Genomic DNA, 24,302 nt, shown 5'->3' with positions numbered 1-24,302 from the left:
TTAGGTTATTTATTTGACTTTTGTCTTGTTTCTTGGGGTACGCTTATGTTGCTATGAACCTTCCCCTTAGCACTGCTTTTACTGAGTCCCATAGGTTTTGGGGTTTTGTGTTTTCATTTTCATTGTTTCTGTGCATATTTTGATTTCTTCTGTGATTTGTTGGTTATTCAGAAGCGTGTTGTTTAGCCTCTATATGTTTGTATTTTTAAGTTTTTTTTTTCTTTTTCCCTGTAGTTTACATCTAATCTTACTGCTTTGGGATCAGAAAAGATGCTTGGAATGATTTCAATTTTTTAAAATTTACCAAGGCTACATTTATGGCCCAGGATGTGATCTATTTTGGAGAAGGTTCCATGTACACTTGAGAAAAAGGTGAAATTCATTGTTTTGGAGTGAAATGGCCTATAGATATCAATTAGGTATAACTGGCCCATTGTATCATTTAAAGTTTGTGTTTTCTTGCTAATTTTCTCTTTAGTTGATCTATCCATAGTTGTGAGTGAGGTATTAAAGTCTCCCACTATTGTTGTGTTACTGTTAATTTCCCCTTTCATACTTGTTAGCATTTACCTTACATATTGTGGTGCTCCTATGTTGGGTGCATATATATTTATAATTGTTATATCTTCTTCTTGGACTGATCCTTTGATCATCATGTAGTGTCCTTTGTCTCTTTTCACAGGCTTTATTTCAAAGTCTATTTTATCTGATATGAGTATTGCCACTCCTGCTTTCTTTTGGTCTACATTTGCCTGAAATATCTTTTTCCAGCCCTTCACTTTCAGTCTGCATGTGTCCCTTGTTTTGTAGTGAGTCTCTTGTAGACAACATATATAGGGGTCTTGTTTTTGTATCCATTCAGCTAGTCTTTGTCTTTTTGTTGGGGCATTCAACCCATTTACCTTTAAGGCAATTATTGATAAGTATGATCCCGTTGCCATTTACTTTGTTGTTTTGGGTTCAAGTTTATACACCCTTTCTGTGTTTCCTGTCTAGAGAAGATCCTTTAGCATTTGTTGAAGAGCTGGTTTGGTGGTGCAGAATTCTCTCAGCTTTTGCTTGTCTGTAAAGTTTTTGATTTCTCCTTCATATTTGAATGAGATCCTTGCTGGGTACAGTAATCTGGGTTGGAGGTTTTTCTTTCATCGCTTTAATTATGTCCTGCCATTCGCTTCTGGCCTTAAGAGTTTCTATTGAAAGATCAGCTGTTATCCTTATGGGAATCCCCTTGTGTGTTATTTATCTCTTGCCGCTTTTAATATTTGTTCTTTGTGTTTGATCTTTGTTAATTTGATTAATATGTGTCTTTGGGTGTTTCGCCTTGGGTTTAACCTATTTGAGACTCTCTGGGTTTCTTGGACTTTGGTGGCTATTTCCTTCCCCATTTTAGGGAAGTTTTCAACTATTATCTGCTCAAGTATTTTCTCATGGCCTTTCTTTTTGCCTTCTTCTTCTGGGACTCCTACGATTCAAATATTGGGCCGTTTGACATTGTCCTAGAGGTCCTGAGGTTGTCCTCATTTCTTTTAATTCTTTTTCCCTCTCTGCTTAATTTATTTCTACCATTCTATCTTCCACCTCACTTATCCTATCTTCTGCCTCAGTTATTCTACTGTTGGTTCCCTCCAGAGTGATTTTGATCTCAGTTATTGGATTATTCATTATTGATTGACTCTTTTTTATTTCTTCTGGGTCCTTGTTAAACATTTCTTTCATCTTCTCAATCCTTGTCTCCAGACTATTTATCTGTAACTCCATTTTGTTTTCAAGATTTTGGATCAATTTTACTATCATTGTTCTGAATTCTTTTTCAGGTAGACTCCCTGTCTCCTCCTCTATTGTATGGTTTGGTGGGCATTTATCATGTTGTTTTACCTGCTGAATATTTCTCTGCCTTTTCATCTTGTTTATATTGCTGTGTTTTGGGTGGATTTTCATTATACTGGAAGTTTGTGGTACCTCTTTATTGTGGAAGCTCCTCCCTGTGGGTGGCGTTGGACGAGTGGCTTGTCAAGGTTTCCTGGTTGGGGAAGCTTGCATCAGTGTTCTGGTGGGTGGAGCTAGATCTCTTCTCTCTGGAGTGCAATGAAATGTCCAGTAGTGAGTTTTGAGGTGTCTGTGGGTTTAGTGTGACTTGGCCGCCTGTATTTTAATGCTTAGGGTTATGTTCCTGCATTTGGAGAATCAACTTGGTATTTTTGCTGTGAAACTTGTTGGCTCTTGGGTGGAGCTTGGTTTCAGGATAGGTATGGAGGCTTTTGGATGAACTCTTGATTAATGTTCCTTGGAGTCAGGAGTTTTCTGGAGTACTCAAGTTTTGGATTTAAGCCTCCTGCCTCTGGTTTTCAGTCTTATTCTTACAGTAGCCTCAAGACTTCTCCATCCATACTGCACTGATGATAAAACATCTAGGTTAATGATGAAAAGTTTCTCCACAGTGAGGGACACCTGGAGAGGTTCACAGAGTTACATGGAGAAGAGAAGAGGGAGGAGGGAGATAGAGGTGACCAGGAGGAGAAGAGGAGGAATTAAAAGGGGAGAGAGCAATCTTTCCAGTAATCAATTCCCTATGTGCTCTCCACAGTCTGGAACACCCAGAGAGGTTCACAGAGTTACACAAAGAAGAGAAGAGGGAGGAAGGAGATAGAGGTGACCTGGAGGAGAAGAGGGGGAATCAAAAGGAGAGAGACAGATCTAGCCAGTAGTCAGTTCCCTAAATGTTCTTCACATCCCAGAATTCCCAAAGAGATTCACAGAGTTGGGTAGAGAAGGGAGAGGGAGGAGATAGAAATGACCTGGCAGATAAAAGGAGAGTCAAAAGGGGGAGAGGATAGTCAAGCCAGTAATCACACTCCTAAGTAAAAATGGGTACCGAAGATTGGATTCTTAAAGGTACAAAATTGATAACCAATACCAAAAAAGCAAAGCTTAAAAAATCTAGAGTAGAGATTAGACTCTCAAAAATACAATATTAAAAAAATGAAACAAAATCACAAAAATTATAAAAGTATATATATGAAATTTGCTTTAAAAATAGGGTCTTTTTTTTACAAGGTAGTAGTTGGTTATAAAAATGAAAATTAAAGGAGTAATAACATAAAAATAAAACAAAAATTTTAAAAATTAAAAATGTTACTAGCAATATATATCTATTTTACTTTATTTCTCTAGAGCTGTTGAGGGCTATGGGGGCTCAGTTCATTTTCAGATAGTTCCTTGTTCCAGCTTATACTTCTTCTCAAGGTGTATAGGCCCCTTCCTAGGTATTCGGTGTTAACTACAGTGTTTTAATCTGTTGCACCTTCCAAAGCAGTTCCCTCTTCTATATTTTGGCTTCCTCTGTTTGCAAGTCCCTTCAGTGTCTAATTTCCACCCTGACACAAGGAGGTGAAAGTGGTCACTTATTTAGGCTCACTTGTTCAGTTGTGCTGTGGGGAGGGAGGAACACTGCAAACAAATATCACTGGCATGTGTGGGGACTGCTCACAGAGTCTGGGCCACACTAGATTTGCCCCTGCTCATGGCGTGTGTGCTTTCCTGGTCTAAACTGCTCAGGTTCCAGGTTTCCCTGCAGGGGAACTATCTCAAGTGGGCCCTGGGTTGTGTACGCTTCTCAGGTGTAAACTGCTCAGGTTCAGGTTCTTGGGTACTCCACAAAAGCACAAACTCGGTTGGACCTGAGTTTTATGCCCTTCCCAGGTCCAAGCATCTCAGGCTACCAGGTGCTTGGTGAGCCCACTCTCCCCAGGTGGGTGGTGCGTCTTATCACCTCCCCGGTGCCAGCTGCTTGGTTTCCTGGGTGCGCAGCAGGAGTGCCGTCTCTGGTGTTCTGTGTGTCTCTTCTGGGATGCTGATCTCTGGCTGCAAGCCACCTGGCAGATTCCAACCATCCAGGATCCCAGGAAGACTTGGTTAGCAACCGGGAGCCTGCTCGCAGTTTGGTAGGGGATGCTGTCTCTGGGGCTGAGATTGCCCCTCTCCCCCTAGCTCTGGCTGTTGCCCGCCTGCCTCTCTGCCTCTGCCGGGGCATGGGCCGGTCCACAGCCAGCTAGCTTTCCCCTGGTATTCGCTCAGTCCTTTGTTGTGTGAGTGGGCCGGCAGTGCCTTAGGTTAGAGCTTTTCATGGGAAAGTTCTCTCTCTTTTTCTCTCTTTTTTTTTCTCTCTCTCTCTGGCTATCCCAGAGTTTGGGTTGCTATCTCCCTTAGCTCCCTCAAATGTTCCTCAGGGCATTCAGGCCCGGTCCTTACCGTAAGCAATGCAGCCCATGCATCCCTGTTCAGCCCCTGCTTGCTGGTGGCAGACTGGCCTACTTGCTGGCAAGCATCTGGCCTACTTCTCCGCTGGAAGTTGCAGTTAGGCACCTAATCTGTGAGGTGTTTTTTTTTTTTCCCCTCCCGGTTATGTTGCTGTCTGAGATTCCAAAACTCCCCACAGACCCACTGGTGAGAGGGTTTCCTGGTGTTTGGAAACATTTCCTCCTTCACTACCCCTCCCTGGAACAGGTCTCCATCCCTAATTTGTCTCTATTTTTATTTTTTGTCCTACTGCTTTCAAATAAAATGGGCTGCCATTCTGGGTGCCCTGTGTCCTCCGCCAGGGTTCAGAGGTTGTTTTGTGGAATTAGCTCAGCGTTCAAATGATCTGTAGATGAATTTGTGGGGGGGGAAGTGGTCTCCCCATCCTATCCCTCCGCCATCTTCAAAAGGTCAGTTTTCATTCCAGTCCGTAAGAAAGGCAATGCCAAAGAATGCACAAACTACTGCACAATTGCATTCATCTCACATGCCAGTAATGCTCAAAATTCTCCAAGCCAGGCTTCAACAGTACGTGAACCATGAATTTCCAGATGTTCAAGCTGAATTTAGAAAGGGTAGAGGAACCAGACATCAAATTGCCAACATCCACTGGAACATTGAAAAAGCAAGAGAGTACCAGAAAAACATCTATTTCTTCTTTATTCACTATGCCACAGCCTTTGACTGTGTGGATCACAATAAGCTGTGGGAAATTCTTCAAGAGATGGGAACACCAGACCACCTGACCTGCCTCTTGAGAAATCTATATGTAGGTCAGGAAGAAACAGTTAGAATTGGACATGGAACAACAGACTGGTTCCAAATAGGAAAAGGAGTACGTCAAGGCTATAAATTGTCACCCTGCTTATTTAACTTATATGCAGAGTACATCATGAGAAATGCTGGGCTGGAGGAAGCACAAGCTAGAATCAAGATTGCCAGGAAAAATATCAATAACCTCAGATATGCAGATGACACCACCGTTATGACAGAAAGTGAAGAAGAACTAAAAAGCCTCTTGATGAAACTGAAAGAGAAGAGTGAAAAATTTGGCTTAAAGCTCAACATTCAGAATACTAAGATCATGGCATCTGGTCCTATCACTTCATGACAAATAGATGAAGAAACAGCAGAAACAGTGGCTGACTTTCTTTTTGTGGGCTCCAAAATCACTGCAGATTGTGATTGCAGCCATGAAATTAAAAGACGTTTGCTCCTTGGAAGGAAAGTTATGACCAACCTAGAGAGCATGTTAAAAGGCAGAGACATTACTTTGCCAACAAAGGTCCATCTAGTCAAGGCTATGGTTTTCCAGTAGTCATGTATGGATGTGAGAGTTGGACTATAAAGAAAGCTGAGCACTGAAGAATTGATGCTTTTGAACTGTGGTGTTGGAGAAGACTCTTGAGAGTCCCTTGGACTGCAAGGAGATCCAACCAGTCCATCCTAAAGGAGATCAGTCCTGGGTGTTCATTGGAAGGACCGATGTTGAAGCTGAAACTCAAATACTTTGGCCACCTGATGTGGAGAGCTGACTTATTTGAAAAGACTCTGATGCTGGGAAGGATTGAGGGCAGGAGGAGAAGGGGACAACATTGGATGAGATGGCTGGATGGCATCACCAACACAATGGACATGGGTTTGGGTAGACTCTGGGAGTTGGTGATGGACAGGGAGGCCTGGCGTGCTGCAGTCCATGGGGTCGCAAAGAGTCAGACACGACTGAGCGACTGAACTGAACTGAACTGAACTCACTATTGTAGGTTCTTTGAATTCATAAATAATTTATAATCATTTTGCAACCCCTTCAAAAACCTACTTAGATTTTCGTTAGAAATACATTCAATATTTTTTAAGTATGTATGGAATCTTCCAGCCCATGAATATTTAATATCTCTCCGTTTATTTGTCTATTAATATTTCTCTTAGCAATGTTTTGTAGTTTTCAGTTTGTAGATAATTATTTATATTATTTATTAGATTTAATTATATATATTTGATATTTTTGAAGCTATTGGATTCTGGAATGTATATGAAAATACAATTTTGTATCTATTCCTCCTCCTGGTATCTGACAACTTTGATAAATTTACTACTTATAAGTTTGCTTCTATATTCATTTGAATTTTCTATGTACCCAGGCATGCCATCTGTAAATAATGCAAAAATTCAATCATTATACACTTTATATCTTGTCTTATATATTTATATCTCCCCCTTTATATTACACTGCCTAAACCCAGAACAATTTTAAGCAGAAATAATGAGACATTGTATTTCATTCTCAATCTTAAGGGAAAGCTTTCAATATTTTACCACTATATATTAATGCTTATTGTAGGATTTTGGTTTTCTTTTGTAGATACTTTTGATCAAATTAAGGAAATTCTATTCTTAGTGTGCTAAGAGACTTTTTCTCTTTTTAATTATGTATTCTCATAGTTTACTTATGATATGTCTGTGTAACCTTCTTCAATTACTAGACTGTGAACTCCAACTTCTTTAAATCACATTCAGTTGCATTTTTTGAGTGTCTCACTGGACCAGGCCATCTGCTAGGTGCAAGTACAAAAATGAACTGACATACAGTGGGTACTAAATAATTGCTTCTGAAACAGAACCAAATAGAAATAATTGTGAATATAATAAATACTAAAAACTCTGTTTCAGTAAAAACAATTACATAAAAATTAATTTATTATAGTCATTAGAATAACTTTAACCCAGACAAATCTACACAGTTCAATGTAAATTATTTTTATCTTTCAGAGTTGGGATGAAGCTTTAGCTAAGACTGCTGAAGCATGGGCAAAAAAGTGCAAATTCATCCACAATTCCTGTTCATCAAAATCATTTAAATGCCATCCAACGTTTCAATATGCTGGAGAAAATCTCTGGCTTGGTCCATTAACCATATCTGCAGCAAAATTTGCTATTAATATGTGGTATGATGAAAGAAAATTTTATGATTTTAATACAAGATCATGTTCCCAAGTTTGTGGCCATTATACACAGGTAAATATCTCAGATTTTATTAATTCTTACATATGCATATTTTAATCATAAGACAAATTTTTAGCACTTTCTTTAGAGTTTCTGTTAAATATCTGGAAAATTTACCTTCATTTGGAAGATATTTTTACTGGGAATAGAATTTTATGTAATAAGTTTTTTTTCTTTAATAATCTTACTCCATTATCATGTCACTTGCACTGTTTCCAACAAGAAATCTACTGTAATTCTTTTATTTATTCCTCTGTATGTAATGTGTCTTGGTTTCCCAGACTGCCTTAAATTTTTTCCTTTATTACAAGTCTCAAGCAAATTCAAAAATTTTCAGTTTTCTTCATGTTTCTTGTGCTGCAGTTTACTGAGCTTCTTGGCAGTATAGGTTTATAGTTTAAATTACATTTGGAAAAATGTTAGCCACTTTTAAAATTTATCTTTTAATTGGAGGATAATTGCTTTACAGTGTTGTGTTGGTCTCATTGTGCAACATAGATCAGCCATAAGTCTGCATAATTGCCTTCCCCTTGATCCTCCCTCCCACCCCAATCCCCACCCCAGTCCTCTGTGTTGTCACAGTACACCGGGGTGAGGTCCCTGTGTTATGCAAAACTTCCTACTAACTATTTTACATATGCTAATGCATATGTTTCAGTGCTCGGAGAAGGCAATGGCACCCTACTCCAGTATTCTTGCCTGGAAAATCCCATGGACGGAGGAGCCTTCTGGGCTACAGTCCATGGGGTCGCGAAGAGTCGGACACGACTGAGCGACTTCACTTTCCCTTTTCACTTTCATGTATTGGAGAAGGAAATGGCAACCCACTCCAGTGTTCTTGCCTGGAGAATCCCAGGAACAGGGAAGCCTGGTGGGCTGCTGTCTATGGGGTCGCACAGAGTCGGACACGACTGACGCAACTTAGCAGCAGCAGCAGCATGTTTCAGTGCTGCTCTCTCAATCCGTCCCACCCTCTCCTTTTCCTGCTGTGTCCGCAAGTCTGTCCTGTATGTCTGCATCTCTATTGCTGCCCTGCAAATGGGCTCATCAGCACCATGTTTCTAGATTACATATATATGTGCTAATATACAGTTGACTCAAATTCACTCTGTTTTATGAGTAATATTCCATTGTAGTCATTCTTTTAAAACTATGTCCATCTATCTTTAACTCTTCTCTTCCCAGAGCCCAGTTGCCCATGTAGAAGGCCAGTTGAAGTTTCCCCACAGTTGACTGACTTTCCTTCCTCATTATTGGTTAAATTTTCCTGCTTCTTTTCATGCTGGGTATATTCCCAAGTTTGTAAATCTTGCCAAGTTTGTAAATGTTGAATGCTGGATTTATTTATATACCTAGAAGTATTCTTAACGGTCTTCTGGGATATAGTTATTTGGAATTTGTCTGTCCCTTTTGGTTTCTGCTTTTGAAACATGTTAGATAGAATTAAAGTAGTAGTTAGTCTTGAGCTAATTCTCTCTCATCAGTGAGGCAGGTTTCTTCTGTACACTGTACTGGATGGCCCCAGAAATTATGAAATTTTCCAGTCTTACTAGTGGGAACTGGCCCACTATTCCAATTGCTGGCCCTGTGTAAGCTTCTGCATCCCTCCCTCTAGTTTTTATAGGCAATGCCTTTCCAGGCCAGGGGTGGTTTTTTCACATGCGTGCTGTGATTAGTGCTCTGATGAACTGATGGTGAGGACCCCCTACAGACCTCCACAGTTGTGTCCCTAGAAGATTTTCACCCCCCCTGGACCCCTGCTTGTTGGTCTCCCCAGACACTCAGCTCTGTCGTTCAACTCTGTGACTCAGTCAAGCTTCTCCTGGCTTCTCCACCACCCTAACCCCCAGCCACAGCCTGGAAACTCACTCAGTACAATAAGCTGAGCCGTCTTTTCCCTCCAACTCTCAGGGGCATCACTCATTGTTGCCTGATGTTCAGTATCTTGAAAAACATTATTTCCTATCATTTTCCAATTCTTTTGGTAATTTTGGGTGAGAGTTTTTGATGAGAAGAGGAAGTCACTTTTTAGCTAAACTAATCCTAGACATGGCACTGAACTCTTAGAAAGGCCCCTATAGGCAACAGAAAAAGCCAACTTTATTCTCCAAACTGACTCATCTTCTCAAGTTGAATGAACATATAGTGTCTTAAAACAAGTCATTTTTCTCAGAGGTGCACAGAACAGAGAAATTAGCAGTTTCCTGCTTCCCTTCTAATCATTCTTTGTCCAATAACAGAACGCTGTTTAAGAGCAGAAATTCTTCTCAGGATCAATGTTTGCAAAGAATGTGGTTTGGCTTCTGATGGGAAAACTGAGATAATGGACTCAAATGTCAGGTATCCTGCTAAGAAGCAGAATTCAATACAATAGTTCTTCCCACTTATCTGTAAAGGACACAGTAAATGCCTGAAACTTCAGATAGTATCAAACCCTACTATGTTTTTCCTACACATATATACCTATGGTGGAGTTTAATGTATAAATTAAGCACAGTAAGAGATTAACAATGGGCTTCCCAGGTGGCACTAGTGATAACACACCTGCCAATGCAGGAGATGTAAGAAATGTGGGTTCAATCTCTGGGTCAGGAAGATCCCTGGAGGAGGGCATGGCAACCAACTCCAGGATTCTTGCCCGGGAAATCGCATGGCAGGCTGCAGTCCAAAGAGTCACTACTGAAGTGACTTAGCACACATGCATGCAAGAGAGTAACAATAACTATTAATAAACTAGAACAATGATAATAATATCCTTTAATAAAGGTTACCTGAATATGACCTCACTTTCTTTCAAAATATCTTATTATACTGTACTTACCTTTCTTCCTCTTGTGATGATGTGAGATGATAAAATGCATATCATGTGATGAGGTGAAGTGAATGAACATAGGCATTATGATGTAGCAGCTAGGCTACCATTGACCTTCTGACAATGCATAAGAAGGAGGATCATCTGCTTTGGGCGATCCTGGATCAGTGAGCCATGACACTTTGATTTATGAAAACAGTCAGTGAGGAAAACCTACTTAGCCTCATGAATGCAGCTTTAACAAATTAAATTGAATCTTAGAAATTAAGGAAAAAACAGACAATAAATATTTAAGTATATTCATTTTTTTGTAGCATGGCAAAAATTACGCCTGTTCCCATAATGTGCTGATTGTGTAGAGTCGTTTTGCATATTTTATTTTAAAATTCCTTTCTTTATAGGTAGTTTGGGCCTATTCATATAAAGTTGGTTGTGCAGTTGCAGTTTGTCCAAATCTTGGGAGCCCTGACAGTGCACTACTTGTATGTAACTATGCACCTGCGTAAGTTATTTTGCTTTAAAAATATTTTAAGTTGAAATATATGTTAAATGATTGTTTCCAAAAGTATGATGCTATATGAAAGACACAAGTATATTTTTCATAAGCACAGTCTCCCTCTATAATTCTAATCAAAAGAAAGAGATAAAATAAAAGAGAATGTGTGAAAAATTATGCTGATCATGAATGATTTAATCTTGAGAGAGGAAATGATGGAGATCATTTCTTAAGTAAGAAAATAGATATTATAAAATACATTGCCACAGTAATATTTAAATACTGAACACAAAATAGGTTGGCAGATGCTAATATAACTTGAATGAGTAAATGATTTAAATGATTGAGAGTGAGAGGCACATTCTTCTAAGAAAAGAGTACCATAAAATTTTGGCTGCCTTGCTGGAAATTGCATATCTAAATAAAATAAAACAAAAGCCTAATGGGAGTATCCAAAAATAAAATTCTGGACCTCAAATTCAGCATATCTGTACAAGGAATAAGATTAAGTCAGTTAATAATCCAACTCTTTAACAAAATGTAAGAATAAAATGCAGAAAAGATTAAAATATAGGCTAAGAATAAATATACAGGTTTGGCAAAAAGGACATAATATTTGTGAAAGTTGCCATGGAGAGATACAAATGTGTATACCTCTTTTTGTATTTTCTCCCATTCCCTCTCAGTAACAAGTAAAAACAAGAATGACAAATAGATGGCCTAAAAGTTTGGGGTAGAGTACAGTTTTTATAAATACCAGAGAAATTGTAGAACACTTATTTTTACCACCCAAGGCAGGATACACAGAGGGAAAAAAGAATCCGAAAAAAAAAAAAAAAAAAAAAAAAATAAATAAAAGAGCATCAGTTAGCTGTGACATAACTTTAGAGGGAATTGATTTCCTGAATGAGGAAGGGACAGAAAAATTTTTGAAGAAATATGGCCCAAAACTTTACATACTTAAGGACCACCTTCTAATGAAACCTTTCAAAGCCAATAATAAAGAGACAATCTTAAAAGCAATCAGAAAATAAAAATGTGTTACATACAGATGAGCAAAGATAAGGATTTCCAGATTTCTCACTGGAAACAATGCAAGAGAGAAGACAGAAATATCTTTAAATACTGAAAGGAAAAAAAAAAAAAACCTGTTGTCTAAGGACATTATATTCTGTGAAGATTTTTTTTCAAAAATAAAAGTGATATAAAGATGTTTGAACCACTGGAAATGGTAACCATACAGGTAAATACATAGGATGTTTTCTCCTTATTTTTGCCTTTCAAAAGATAATTATTTAACCAAAGATAATTGAAATGTATTGTGAAGATTATAACATAGGTAAAGCTAAAATCTGTGATAATGATGGCATAAAGGCTGAGAGGAGAAAATAGAGAAAATAGTAGAAGAACCCTTAAGGTTCTTCTACTCAATGTTAAGAGGAATTAACTTGACTGTGATAAGTAAAAGATGCATACTATAAACCCTAAAGTAGCTACTCATATAACGAACCAACAGTAAAATCAAATAAGCCAACAAAGCAGGTAAAATTAAATCTAAAATAAAAAAAAAAAAATTCCATTAATCCAAAGGAAAGCAGAAAAAGGAAAAAAAAAAGAACAAAGGACAGATGAGACAAATAGAATAAATAAGATCTGATAGCCTTAAATCTATGTTAATAATCACATCAAATGTAAATACAAATACCCAAATAAAAAGAAAAAGACTGGATGATAGGATAAAAATCAAGAACCAGTTACATTCTGCCTACAAGAAGTATATTTAAATTAAAAGACACAAGTAGATTAAAAGTAAAAGAATGGGAAAAGTTTTACTGTGCTAACATTCATAGAAAGAAAGATAGCAGGATCTATGTTAATATCAGATATTGCAGATTTTATAGCTAACAATAGTCCTTCAAGAGACACAAATTACAAAGGAGAAATAAAGTGAAAACTACAGAGAAATCTCTTTTTTTTTCTAATCTGTACAGAAGTAATTTAATTTTTTATTAAAGTATAGCTGATTTACAATGTTGTGTTAGTTTCAGTTGCCCCCCAAAGTGATTCAGATATATAGACAGACATTAATAGATAGATAGATATAGATTATATCTTCTTTATGCATGCATCTGTTGATGGACATTTACATTGCTTCCATGTCTTGGCTATTGTAAATAGTGCTGCAAAAATCACTGCAGGGCACTTATCTTTTTGAATTATGGTTTTCCCCAGGTATATGCCCAGGAGTGGGATTGTAGGATCATATGAAAGCTCTGTTTCTAGTTTTCTAAGGAACTTCTGTGCTGCTCTCTGTAGTGGTTGTACCAATTTTTGCTCCCACCAACATTGTAGGAAGATTCCCTTTTCTCCACACCCTCTCCAGCATCTATTGTTTGCAGATTTTTGATAATAGCCATTCTGACTGGTGTGAAGTGATACTTCATTGCAGTTTTGATTTGCATTTCTCTAATAATTAGCAATGTTAAGCATCTTTTCACGTTCCTGTTAGTCATCTGCATTCTTCATTGGAGAAATACCTATTTAGATCTTATTCAATATCTCTTATGAACATAGGTACAAAGATTCTAAACAAAATTTAGCAGCTGAACCCAATATAATAAAAGCATCATACATCTTATCCAAAGGGAGTTTGTTCCAGTAATAGGGCTATTTTAATATTCTAAAATCAGTGTAATTCACCATATTAATCAACCTATAAATAAAGATTATTTGATCTCAATAGACTGAGAAAATGTCAAACATTCATTCTTAGTGAAAGTTCTTGGTAAATTAAAAATACAAGGGAATGTCTTAAATCTAATAAAGTTTATCTATGAAAAGCCTATATGTAACATTATACCAGTACTAAAAAAATTTTTCTGTAAAGTACTAGGCAGTAAATATATTAGGCTTTGCATGACACATACATTCTGCTACATATTCATCTTTGTTCTGTTTTGAATTAAATAACCCCTTAAAATAAAAATAATTTTAAAAAAACAATTCTTAGTTCACTGACTGCACAAAATCAGACCACAAGCCAGATATGACCATTCTTTACTGACTTCTTGGTCTCTAGTTCTATATATAAAATTCAGTGGAATCTATAAAAACTCTTCTACAACTAATAAGTAAGTTTAGCAATTTTTCAGTGTACAAGATCAATATGCAAAACAATTACATGTGCATACTGGCAATGAACAATCATAAATTGAATTAAAATAACAATACCATTTATAATAGCATCAAAAATATGAATTATTTAGGGATAAATCTGGCAGAAGACATGAAAAACTAATATACTAAAAATTATGTAATAGTCATGAGAGAAATTATTAACAACAAAGACAATAACTAGAGCACTACACCTAATTAATGGGTTAAAAGACTCAAGATTGTAAAGATGTAATTTTTCACTGAATTGAACTATGCATTCAATAAAATTCCAATAAAAATCCCACAGGCTTTTGTAGTAGAAACTGACAAACAGATCATAAAATTCATAAGGCAATACAAAGGACTTAGAATAGTTAAAACAACTAGAACAAATCTGAAGTAGGTAACACTATTGTTTTCATGAATTATTAAAATCATGATATAGTTATATTGATGTAAAGTTAGACAAATAGATCAGTGGAATAGGATATAGAGTCCAAAAATAACCCGACACATGGTTGACCACATATGTTCAACTGACTTTTCAAAAATGTACAAGGCAATGCAACATAAGAAAGATTTTTCAATAACTGGTGCTCTGTCACTTACATATAAAAAACAAAAGTAAACTTGGATTTACAAAACATACAATCTACAAAAATTAATTAAAAATGGATCATAGATCCAATTGTAAGGCAAAAACTGTGAAACTTTTTGGAAAAAACATAAAACCTTTGTGACCTTCAGATAGCCAAAGATTTTTAGCTACCACATAAAAAGCATGATCCATAAAAGAATAACTTGGTAATTTGAATGTCACTAAAATTAAAAACGACCACTATTCAAACATACTGGTCAGAAAATGAAAAGAGAAGCCACAGACTGGAAGAAAGTCTTTGTGAAACAAAGACCTTGTACGAAGTATGTAGGAAGAACTCTTAAGATTTAATACCTAGAACCATCTCACACCAGTCAGAATGGCTGCTATCAAAAAGTCTACAAACAGTAAATGCTAGAGAGGAGAAAAGGGAACTCTCTTACATTGTGGGAATGCAAACTGGTACAGCCACTATGGAGAACAGTGTGGGGATTCCTTAAAAAACTGGAAATAGAACTGCCATACGACCCAGTAAACCTACTGCTGGGCATACACACCGAGGAAACCAGAGTTGAAAGAAACATGTGTACCCCAATGTTCATCACAGCACTGTTTACAATAGCCAGGACATGGAAGCAACCTAGATGTCCATCAGCAGACGAATGGATAAGAAAGCTTTGGTACATATACACAATGGAATATTACTCAGCCATTAAAAAGAATGCATTTGAATCAGTTCTAATGAGGTGGGTGAAACTGGAGCCTATTATACAGAGTGAAGTAAGCCAGAAAGAAAAACACCAATACAGTATACCAATGCATATATATGGAATTTAGAAAGATGGTAATGATGACCCTATATACAAGACAGCAGAAGAGACACAGATATAAAGACAGACTTTTGGACTCTGTGGGAGAAGGCGAGGGTGGGATGATTTGAGAGAATAGCATTGAAACATGTATATTATCATATGTGAAATAGATCACCAGTCCAGATCCGATGCATGAGACAGGGTGCTCAGGGCTGGTGCAGTGGGATGACTCTGAGGGATGGGATGGGGAGGGAGGTGGGAGGAGGGCTCAGGATGGGGAACACATGTATACCCATGGCTGATTCAAGTCAATGTATGGGAAAAACCACTATAATATTGTAAAGTAATTAGCCTCCAATTAAAATAATAAATTAATTTTTTAAAAAAGATTTAAAAGCTAGAAAAACCAAAAGCTCAATAGAAAAATGGACAAAAGATTAATAAGATCCACAGATGGCAAATAAGCACATAAAAAAATTGCTAAAAATCAATAATCATTAGGGAAATACAAAATTAAAATCACAGTGAATACCACTACACAATAATCAGAATGGCTAAACATTTGTTATTCTCACACACTTTCTGGTGTAAATATAAAGTGCTACAACTGTTTTATAAAAAACTTTGTCCCAGTTTCTTTAAAAGTTAAATATGCACCTACTGTGTGATCTATTCATTCCATTCCTAGGTATAAATCCAAGAAAATGTATGTGCATATAAAGACATGTCTGAATGATCAAAATATTCATAGTAACTTTATTAGTAATTTCCCAAAACTGGGACAACCTGATGTCCATCAACAGTTGAATGAATAAATAAATTGCGGCATATTCTTTAAAAGAATACAATTCATGTTCTTATGTTTTTCTTTGTGTACTCTGGATAAGTAACACTTTCTAAAGTCTTCCACAAACATGGAAGTGGGAAAAGAAAAAAGAGAGCCTTGTTAGCATGTTTCAGCTTATATTACTGAAAATTCGGCAACATAACTGCCAAATCTTTCTGGTGTATCTCAAAATACTATAATATTGTGCTTTTAAATTAAACTATAAAACATATGTTTTCATGGGCAATTCAAACTTCCTTATTCCATTAAAAAATCAAAAGATAATTAGTGTTTACAGCAAAATCTCTGTGGCTGTCACATACATAATTATATTGCATTCACATTTATTTGTGTCCTAGAGAATACTCAAGAATATAACTGCTAGAAGGATTGGGGACACCCTCCAAAGAGTAATTTTAATAGTTACTTTAATAGTTTATAGTTTCTTTTGTAAAGAAAAAAGTACAAAATTGGGACCTACTTGTTGTTATTTTCCTTGTCAACATTCATGGTTAGGGACCAAAACAACTTGCATAATGCATAAACAAAATTAGAGACATTAATAACTACTTAGCTAATCACTGTCTCTTTTTTTACAGAGGAAACTATCCAAATATGTCCCCTTACACGAATGGAACACCCTGCTCTATGTGTCAAGGAGATACTTGTGAAAACAACCTCTGCCGTAAGAAAACAGGAAACAAAATAGTTGGGGCATTTTCTTTGGAAAACAAAGTTCCCAGAAATTCATTATAATTTTAAATTTGGAGGCTCAATGTTAGAAGATAAAATTTGATTGCTGCTGTTTGATGATACAAAGCATTTGTCATAAATGATCATATTTCATTCCAGATGATCCCTCCCTTTGTCACTGATTATTTTCTCTCAGTCTAAAAGACTAGAAGGAGTAAGGTATAACAGATCGTACGCTGCTACACCCAAAATGCTATCGACTGGCATATTGTTTTTAGTTGTGTTTGCTTCCCTTTTACCTCCTTTTACTAGTTATTATTAAATAGTGACTCACTCAGAAGTAATACCTGAATCAATGTCCAAACTAATTGTGATTTACAGCCGACATGTTTTCCTTCCTTCATCAGTCTTTTGGTTCTCAAGACAAACACTTATTTTAAGTATAAATTTTTGATTCTCAGAGCAGACGAGTTCCCAGTACAAAGTTACTTTTTAAGGATAAGCATAAATTCCTGTTTGAGGACCGAGTGAAGGGGGTGAAGAGAAGAGATAATTTAAAAACTGTAAAAGATGTGGTGCCACAAAAGAAGACAGACACAAAAATGCATATTAAATTATTCCATTTCTATAAAGTTCAAAACTGTACAAAACTAATCTACGCTTAGAGTCAGGATAGTGGTTACCTTTGGAGAGGAAAGAGGAGTTAGTCACTAGCAAAGTATACCAGAGGACTTTCTGGACCTATGCTGTGGTTATCTAGGTGTATTCACTTTGTAATAGCTCATCAATCTTTCCAATTATGAGCTATGTATGATTCCATATTCATGTCATACTGCAAGTAAAAAAATTGTTTGGGGTTTGTGATATTGAGCTGTTTGTATATTTCAGAGATTAATACCTTATCAGTTGCTTCATTTGCAAATATTTTCTTTCATTCTGAGGGTTGTCTTCTCGTCTTGTGTATAGTTTCCTTTGCTGTGCAAAAGCCTTTTGTTTAATTAGGTACCATTTGTTTATTTTTATTTTCATAGATGATCTTATTTGCAAAGCAGAAATAGAGACACAGATGTAGAGAACAAGTGTATGGATACCAAGGGGGAAAGGGGCAGTGGTGGGAGGAATTGGGAGATTGGGACTGACATATACACTCTTGACACCGTGTGCAAAATAGCTAATGCATGAGAAACTACTGTACAGCACGGGGAATCTACTCAATGCTCTTTGACGACCTGAATGGGAAGGAAATCCAAAAAGAAGAAGATATATGTAAACATACAGCTGACTCACCTTGCTGTGTGGCAGAAACTAAGACAACATCGTAAAGCAACTATGCTGTTGTTTGCCCCTACATCGTGTTCAGCTCTTCGCGAACCCATGGACTGTGGCATGCAGGGCTCCTCTGTCCTCTACTATCTCCCAGAGTTTGCTCGGATTCATGTCCACTGAGTTGGTGATACTATCTAACCATCATCCTCTGCTGCCTCCTTCCCCTGCATTGGCAGGTGGATTCTTTACCTGCAGAATCACTATGGACAGTGACTGCAGCCATGAAATTAAAGATGCTTGCTCCTTGGAAGGAAAGCAATGACAAACCTAGACAGCATATTAAAAGCAGAGACATCACTTTGCTGACGAAGCTCCATCTAGTCAAAGCTATGTTTTTTTCCAGTAGTCATGTACAGATGTAAGAGTTACACAATAAAGAAAGCTGAGCACTGAAGAATTGATGCTTTTGAATTGTGGTGCTGGAGAAGATTCTTTTTTTTTTTTATTTTTTTTTTTTTTTTTTTTTTCAAGGCAGAATGGACTTTTTTTTCATTTTTTTACATTTTCCAATCTTTATTTATTTATTTTATGTGTATATATTTTTTTTCTTTTTTTTTTTAACTTGACAATATTGTATTGGTTCTGTCATACATCAACATGAATCTGCTATGGGTATACACGTGTTCCCCATCCTGAACCCCCTCCCACCTCCCTCCCCGTACCATCCCTCTGGGTCATCCCAGTAAACCAGCCCCAAGCATCCTGTATGGAACCAGGACTGGTGATTTGTTTCTTATATGATATTGTACATGTTTCAGTGTCATTCCCCCAAATCGTCCCACCCTCTCCCTCTCCCACAGAGTCCAAAAGATTGTTCTGTACATCTGTGTCTCCTTTGCTGTCTCGCATACAGGGTTATCATTACCATCTTTCTAAATTCCATATATATGTGTTAGTATACTGTATTGGTGTTTTCCTTTCTGGCTTATTCACTCTGTATAATAGGCTCCAGTTTCATCCACCTCATTAGAACTGATTCAAATGTATTCTTTTTATTTTTTTATTATTTTTTTAATTTAATTTAATTTTTTAACTTTACAATATTGTATTGGTTTTGCCATATATCAAAATGAATCCGCACAGGTACACATGTGTTCCCCATCCTGAACCTTCCTCCCTCCTCCCCTCCCCATACCATCCCTCTGGGTCGTCCCAGTGCACCAGCCCCAAGCATCCAGTATCATGCATCGAACCTGGACTGGCGACTCGTTTCATATATGATATTACACATGTTTCAATGCCATTCTCCCAAATCATCCCACCCTCTCCCTCTCCCACAGAGTCCAAAAAACTGTTCTATACAACAATGTCTCTTTTGCTGTCTCGTATACAGGGTTATTGTTACCATCTTTCTAAATTCCATATATATGCATTAGTATACTGTATTGGTGTTTTTCTTTCTGGCTTACATCACTCTGTATAATAGGTTCCAGGTTCATCCACCTCATTAGAACTGATTCAAATGCATTCTTTTTAATGGCTGAGTAATACTCCATTGTGTATATGTACCACAGCTTTCTTACCCATTCATCTGCTGATGGACATCTAGGTTGCTTCCATGTCCTGGCTATTATAAACAGTGCTGCGATGAACACTGGGGTACATGTGTCTCTTTCAATTCTGGTTTCCTCGAGTGTATGCCCAGCAGTGGGATTGCTGGGTCATAAGGCAGTTCTATTTCCAGTTTTTTAAGGAATCTCCACACTGTTCTCCATAGTGGCTGTACTAGTTTGCATTCCCACCAAAAGTGTAAGAGGGTTCCCTGTTCTCCACATCCTCTCCAGCATTTATTGCTTGTAAACTTTTGGAGAGCAGCCATTCTGACTGGTGTGAAATGGTACCTCATTGTAGTTTTGATTTGCATTTCTCTGATAATGAATGATGTTGGGCCTCTTTTCATGTGTTTGTTAGCCATCCATATATCTTCTTTGGAGAAATGTCTGTTTAGTTCTTTGGCCCATTTTTTGATTGGGTCGTTTATTTTTCTGGAATTGAGCTGCAGGAGTTGCTTGTATGTTTTTGAGATTAGTCCTCTGTCAGTTGCTTCATTTGCTATTATTTTCTCCCATTCTGAAGGCTGTGTTTTCATCTTGCTTATAGTTTCCTTTCTTGTGCAGAAGCTTTTAATTTTACCAATGGTATTTTTCACAGAGCTAGAACAAATAATTTCACAGTTTGTATGGAAATACAAAAAATTTCGAATAGCCAAAGCAATCTTGAGAAAGAAGAATGGAACTGGGGAAATCAACCTGCCTGACTTCAGGCTCTACTACAAAGCCACAGTCATCAAGACAGTATGGTACTGGCACAAAGACAGAAATATAGATCAATGGAACAAAATAGAAAGCCCAGAGATAAATCCACGCACATATGGACACCTTATCTTTGACAAAGGAGGCAAGAATATACAATGGAGAAAAGACAATCTCTTTAACAAGTGGTGCTGGGAAAACTGGTCAGCCGCTTGTAACAGAATGAAACTAGAACACTTTCTAACACCATACATAAAAATAAACTCAAAATGGATTAAAGATCTAAACGTAAGACCAGAAACTATAAAACTCTTAGAGGAGAACATAGGCAAAACACTCCGACATAAATCACAGCGGGATCCTCTATGACCCACCTCCCAGAATATTGGAAATAAAAGGAAAAGTAAACAAATGGGACTTAATTAAAATTAAAAGCTTCTGCACAACAATGGAGAAGATTCTTGAGAGTCTCTTGGACTGCAGGAGCAAACCATTCAATTCTAAAGGAAATCAACCCTAAATATTCACTGGAAGAACTGATGCTGAAGCTGAACCTCTAATACTTTGGCCACCTCACGCAAAGAGCTGACCCATTGGAAAAGACTGATGCTAGGAAAGCAACTATACTCCAATTTAAAAAGAAAATAAATAGGACTACATTGAAAGCACGGTCTCTCTAAAATGAGATTTCATTCAAAGTGGTTCATATTTGCAAACTGCTAAGTTTTCTAGTCTACAACATACAAAGATAAAGTGATACCGTCTTTTTCTTTCACTTTCTCTTCCTTACCAGGATCCAGATTACTGCCATTTCTTGCCTGAACTAGTGCAGCCTCCCCACTTCTCTTCCTACTCTATTCCAAGGTGTTTCACTGCCCACTGGGCCGGGGCGGGGGGCGAGGGACAGAAAACAAAAGAAAATATCAGATAAAATCACTTTTCTTAAAATTCTTCAATTGCTTCTTTTTGCAACTAAAGGAAAATCAGATTCTATGCATTGAGGCCAACAAACCCAAGTGTGATCTGGCTCTTGCCTTTGTCTTCTACCGTATCTTTGGTTAGTCCTCTTTTGGCACAGTCAGCTCCATTATTACACACTCAAATTCCCTATTTAAAAACCCCAGCATCCAGATCACCTGTGAGTCTGTTTCTAGTTTCAAGATTGTTTTTTCTCTTCTTTTTGGTAACATGCTCTGTTTCTTGATGTCCCTAAATATGACCGTAAGTGATTCCTCCCTGCTGTCCATGCACACCACTCCTCCCATCAAGAAGCCCAGACTATTTCTCCTCTCCTTGAATAAGGACTTGATGTTGTGCCACTTCTGGGCCACACCTTTAAGAAAACTGGCAGCTTTGGCTTTTGCTCTTTTGAAAGCTATCCAGCATATCTAAAAATCCGTGCTTTCCCACTGAACAGGTCAGGCCTTGGATGAGGAGAGGGCATCCTTCTGTTTCAGCCGCAAATGTGAGCAATAGCTAAATGTAGCCACATCCTTGAACCCTGATGACACTAAATATAGGAGAGAAATTCCCTATTAGAATCTGCTAACCCAGGTAATTGTGAGAAATAATAGTAAGTTGTTAACCATTTTAAGCCATTAAGTTTTGGAAGTTTGTTCCACAGCAGTAGATTGTGGAAACACTTGATGTGCCTAATAAGTTAAATACCTAATAATATGGTATGAAACAAAAAAAGGAGAGTTCTATCTTTTCCTCTACTGAACAGATAGAGTTAGGGTGGTTCCTCTTAATCCAAACACAACTTGGTCAAAGCTGGTTTAGAATTTACCTAAGGTGTGGTCTGCCTCTGTTTGCCCTGTTCCAAGAATAGAGACTTCCAAGGCTTTGCAGTGGGAGACGGCTGTGCTCTCTGTTGCCTTTACCTAGTGGTTTTCGAATTCCAATTCTTACTGCTTTTTTTTTCCCCCACTGTTTTTCCATTGCTTTAACACACAGAAATTACTGAAATATCTACTATGATTTCCAAAGGCATTTAGCCTAGGTTTTTAGCCCCTTACCTCTCACAGTTTCAAAGTTACAAAATGGGCATGTCTTGGGCTTATTTCCTCCACCTCTACCTCCCACCTGGATCTTGAACGACTCAATTCTCCAATTTTATCTCTCTAGTTCTTTAAGGACAATAAATGCTCTGCTGGTTTCTCTGTTTACCAAGAAGTGACTTCTTCCTGGACAAAGCCAATTTTCAGCCCTAGGCCTGGGCCCAGAATCAACAAATGGCCCTAAAAAAAGAGCATCCTTCGTAACATCAACCCTCCTCTTTATGGATCTTCTGTTCTGAAATCTGAACCTTTTGGTCTTTTTTCCTTTTGCAAAGGTCTCATGCTCTTACACATAGTTTTCCTAATAATAATAAAATAAGAATAGTAAAAGATAATTTTATTTATATTTTATGCTTGATGAGAGATTTTGTCCATCACAAATGATTTCATCCTGGAGATTTAGACAGCTGTATTCTGTGGGTCTCCAAGATAGCACCTTAAAAGCTACCAAGGCTACAATAAATAAGCTTTGAGACTTGGTAGGAGCTATTCCCCCAATTCATTCCATTTCCAAATTGTTCAAAAATCATTTGCCTATTCCTGGCCCTTTGCTCTTGGAAATTAATGTTAGGATAAGCTTATCAATTCTACAGACGACCTTGAAATTCTGAATGGAGTTACTTTGAGTTTATAGATAAATTGAAAGAAGTAACTTTACAGTGTTGAACTTTTCAATTAATAAAGACTGTTTACTTGGGTCTTTTTATATATCTTTTTTAGGCTTCCCTAGTGGCTCACACATAAAAAATTCTGCCTGCAATGCAGGAGACCTGGGTTTAATCCCTGGGTCAGGAAGATGGCCTGAAGAAGAGAATGGCAACCCACTCCAGTATTCTTGCCTGGAGAATTTTTGGACAGAGAAGTCTGATGGTCTACAGTCCATGGGGTCACAAAAAGTCAGACATGACTGAGCAACTTTCACTTTCATTTATATCTTTTATACTTTGAAATTGTCTCAGTAAGGTCTTACATCCCAAATTAGATTGCTTGGTGTTCTATATGTGTTTATATTATAAATGGAATTTTTAACTTTAGTTCAGTTCAGTCGCTCCATCATGTCCAACTCTTTGGGACCCCATGGACTGCAGCGCACCAGGCCTCCCTGTCCATCACCAATTCCCGGAGCTTACTCAAATTCATGTCCATTGAGTGAGTGATGCCATCCAACCATCTCATCCTCTGCTGTCCCCTCTCCCCTCATCTACAGTCCTTCCCAGCATCAGGGTCTTTTCAAATGAGTCAGCTCTTCGCATGAGGTGGCCAAAGTACTGGAGTTTCAGCTTCAACATCAGTCCTTCCAATGAGCACCCAGGACTGATCTCCTTTAGGATGGATTGGTTGGATCTCCTTGCAGTCCATGGGACTCTCAAGAGTCTTCTCAAATACCACAGTTCAAAAGCATCAATTCTTCGGTGCTCAGCTTTCTTTATAGTCCAACTCTCACATCCATACATGACTACTGGAAAAACCATAGCCTTGACTAGATGGACCTTTGTTGGAAAAGTGATGTCTCTGCTTTTTAATGTGCTGTCTAGGTTGGTCATAACTTTCCTTCCAAGGAGTAAGCATCTTTTAATTTCATTGCTACTGTCAACATTTGCAATGATGTTGGAGCCCTCCAAAATAAAGTCTGCCACTGTTTCCACTATTTCCCCATCTATTTGCCATGAAGTGATGGGACTGAATACCATGATCTTCGTTTTCTGAATGTTGAGCTTTAAGCCAACTTTGCACTCTTCCTCTTTCACTTTCATCAAGAGGCTCTTTAGTTCTTCTTTGCTTTCTGCTGTAAGGGTGGTGTCATCTGCGTATCTGAGGTTATTGATATTTCTCCTGGCAATCTTGATTCCAGCTTGTGCTTCCTCCAGCCTAGCGTTTCTCATGATGTACTCTGCATATATGTTAAATAAGCAGGGTGACAATATATAGTCTTGACGTACTTCTTTTCCTATTTGGAACCAGTCTGTTGTTC

At 37.6% G+C, this 24,302-nt stretch overlaps 1 protein-coding gene across 1 annotated transcript in view; it reads left to right on the top strand.

Annotated features, from left to right (window-relative positions):
* Positions 1-24,302, top strand: part of GLIPR1L1 (GLIPR1 like 1) — a 42,074-nt gene that overhangs the window by 9,931 nt on the left and 7,841 nt on the right. Inside the window, exons 2-4 of the mRNA XM_005909643.2 lie at positions 7,066-7,311; positions 10,513-10,613; positions 16,599-16,684. Of these exons, the coding sequence (XP_005909705.1) occupies positions 7,066-7,311; positions 10,513-10,613; positions 16,599-16,684 (433 nt within the window). The remainder of the gene's footprint in view (positions 1-7,065; positions 7,312-10,512; positions 10,614-16,598; positions 16,685-24,302) is intronic.

The sequence above is a fragment of the Bos mutus genome, chromosome 5 (assembly GCF_027580195.1).
Source record: "Bos mutus isolate GX-2022 chromosome 5, NWIPB_WYAK_1.1, whole genome shotgun sequence".
In the NCBI taxonomy this organism is placed as follows: Eukaryota; Metazoa; Chordata; class Mammalia; order Artiodactyla; family Bovidae; genus Bos; species Bos mutus.
Note: the sequence above shows the minus strand (reverse complement) of the source record. Positions and strands in the feature narration are given on the sequence as shown.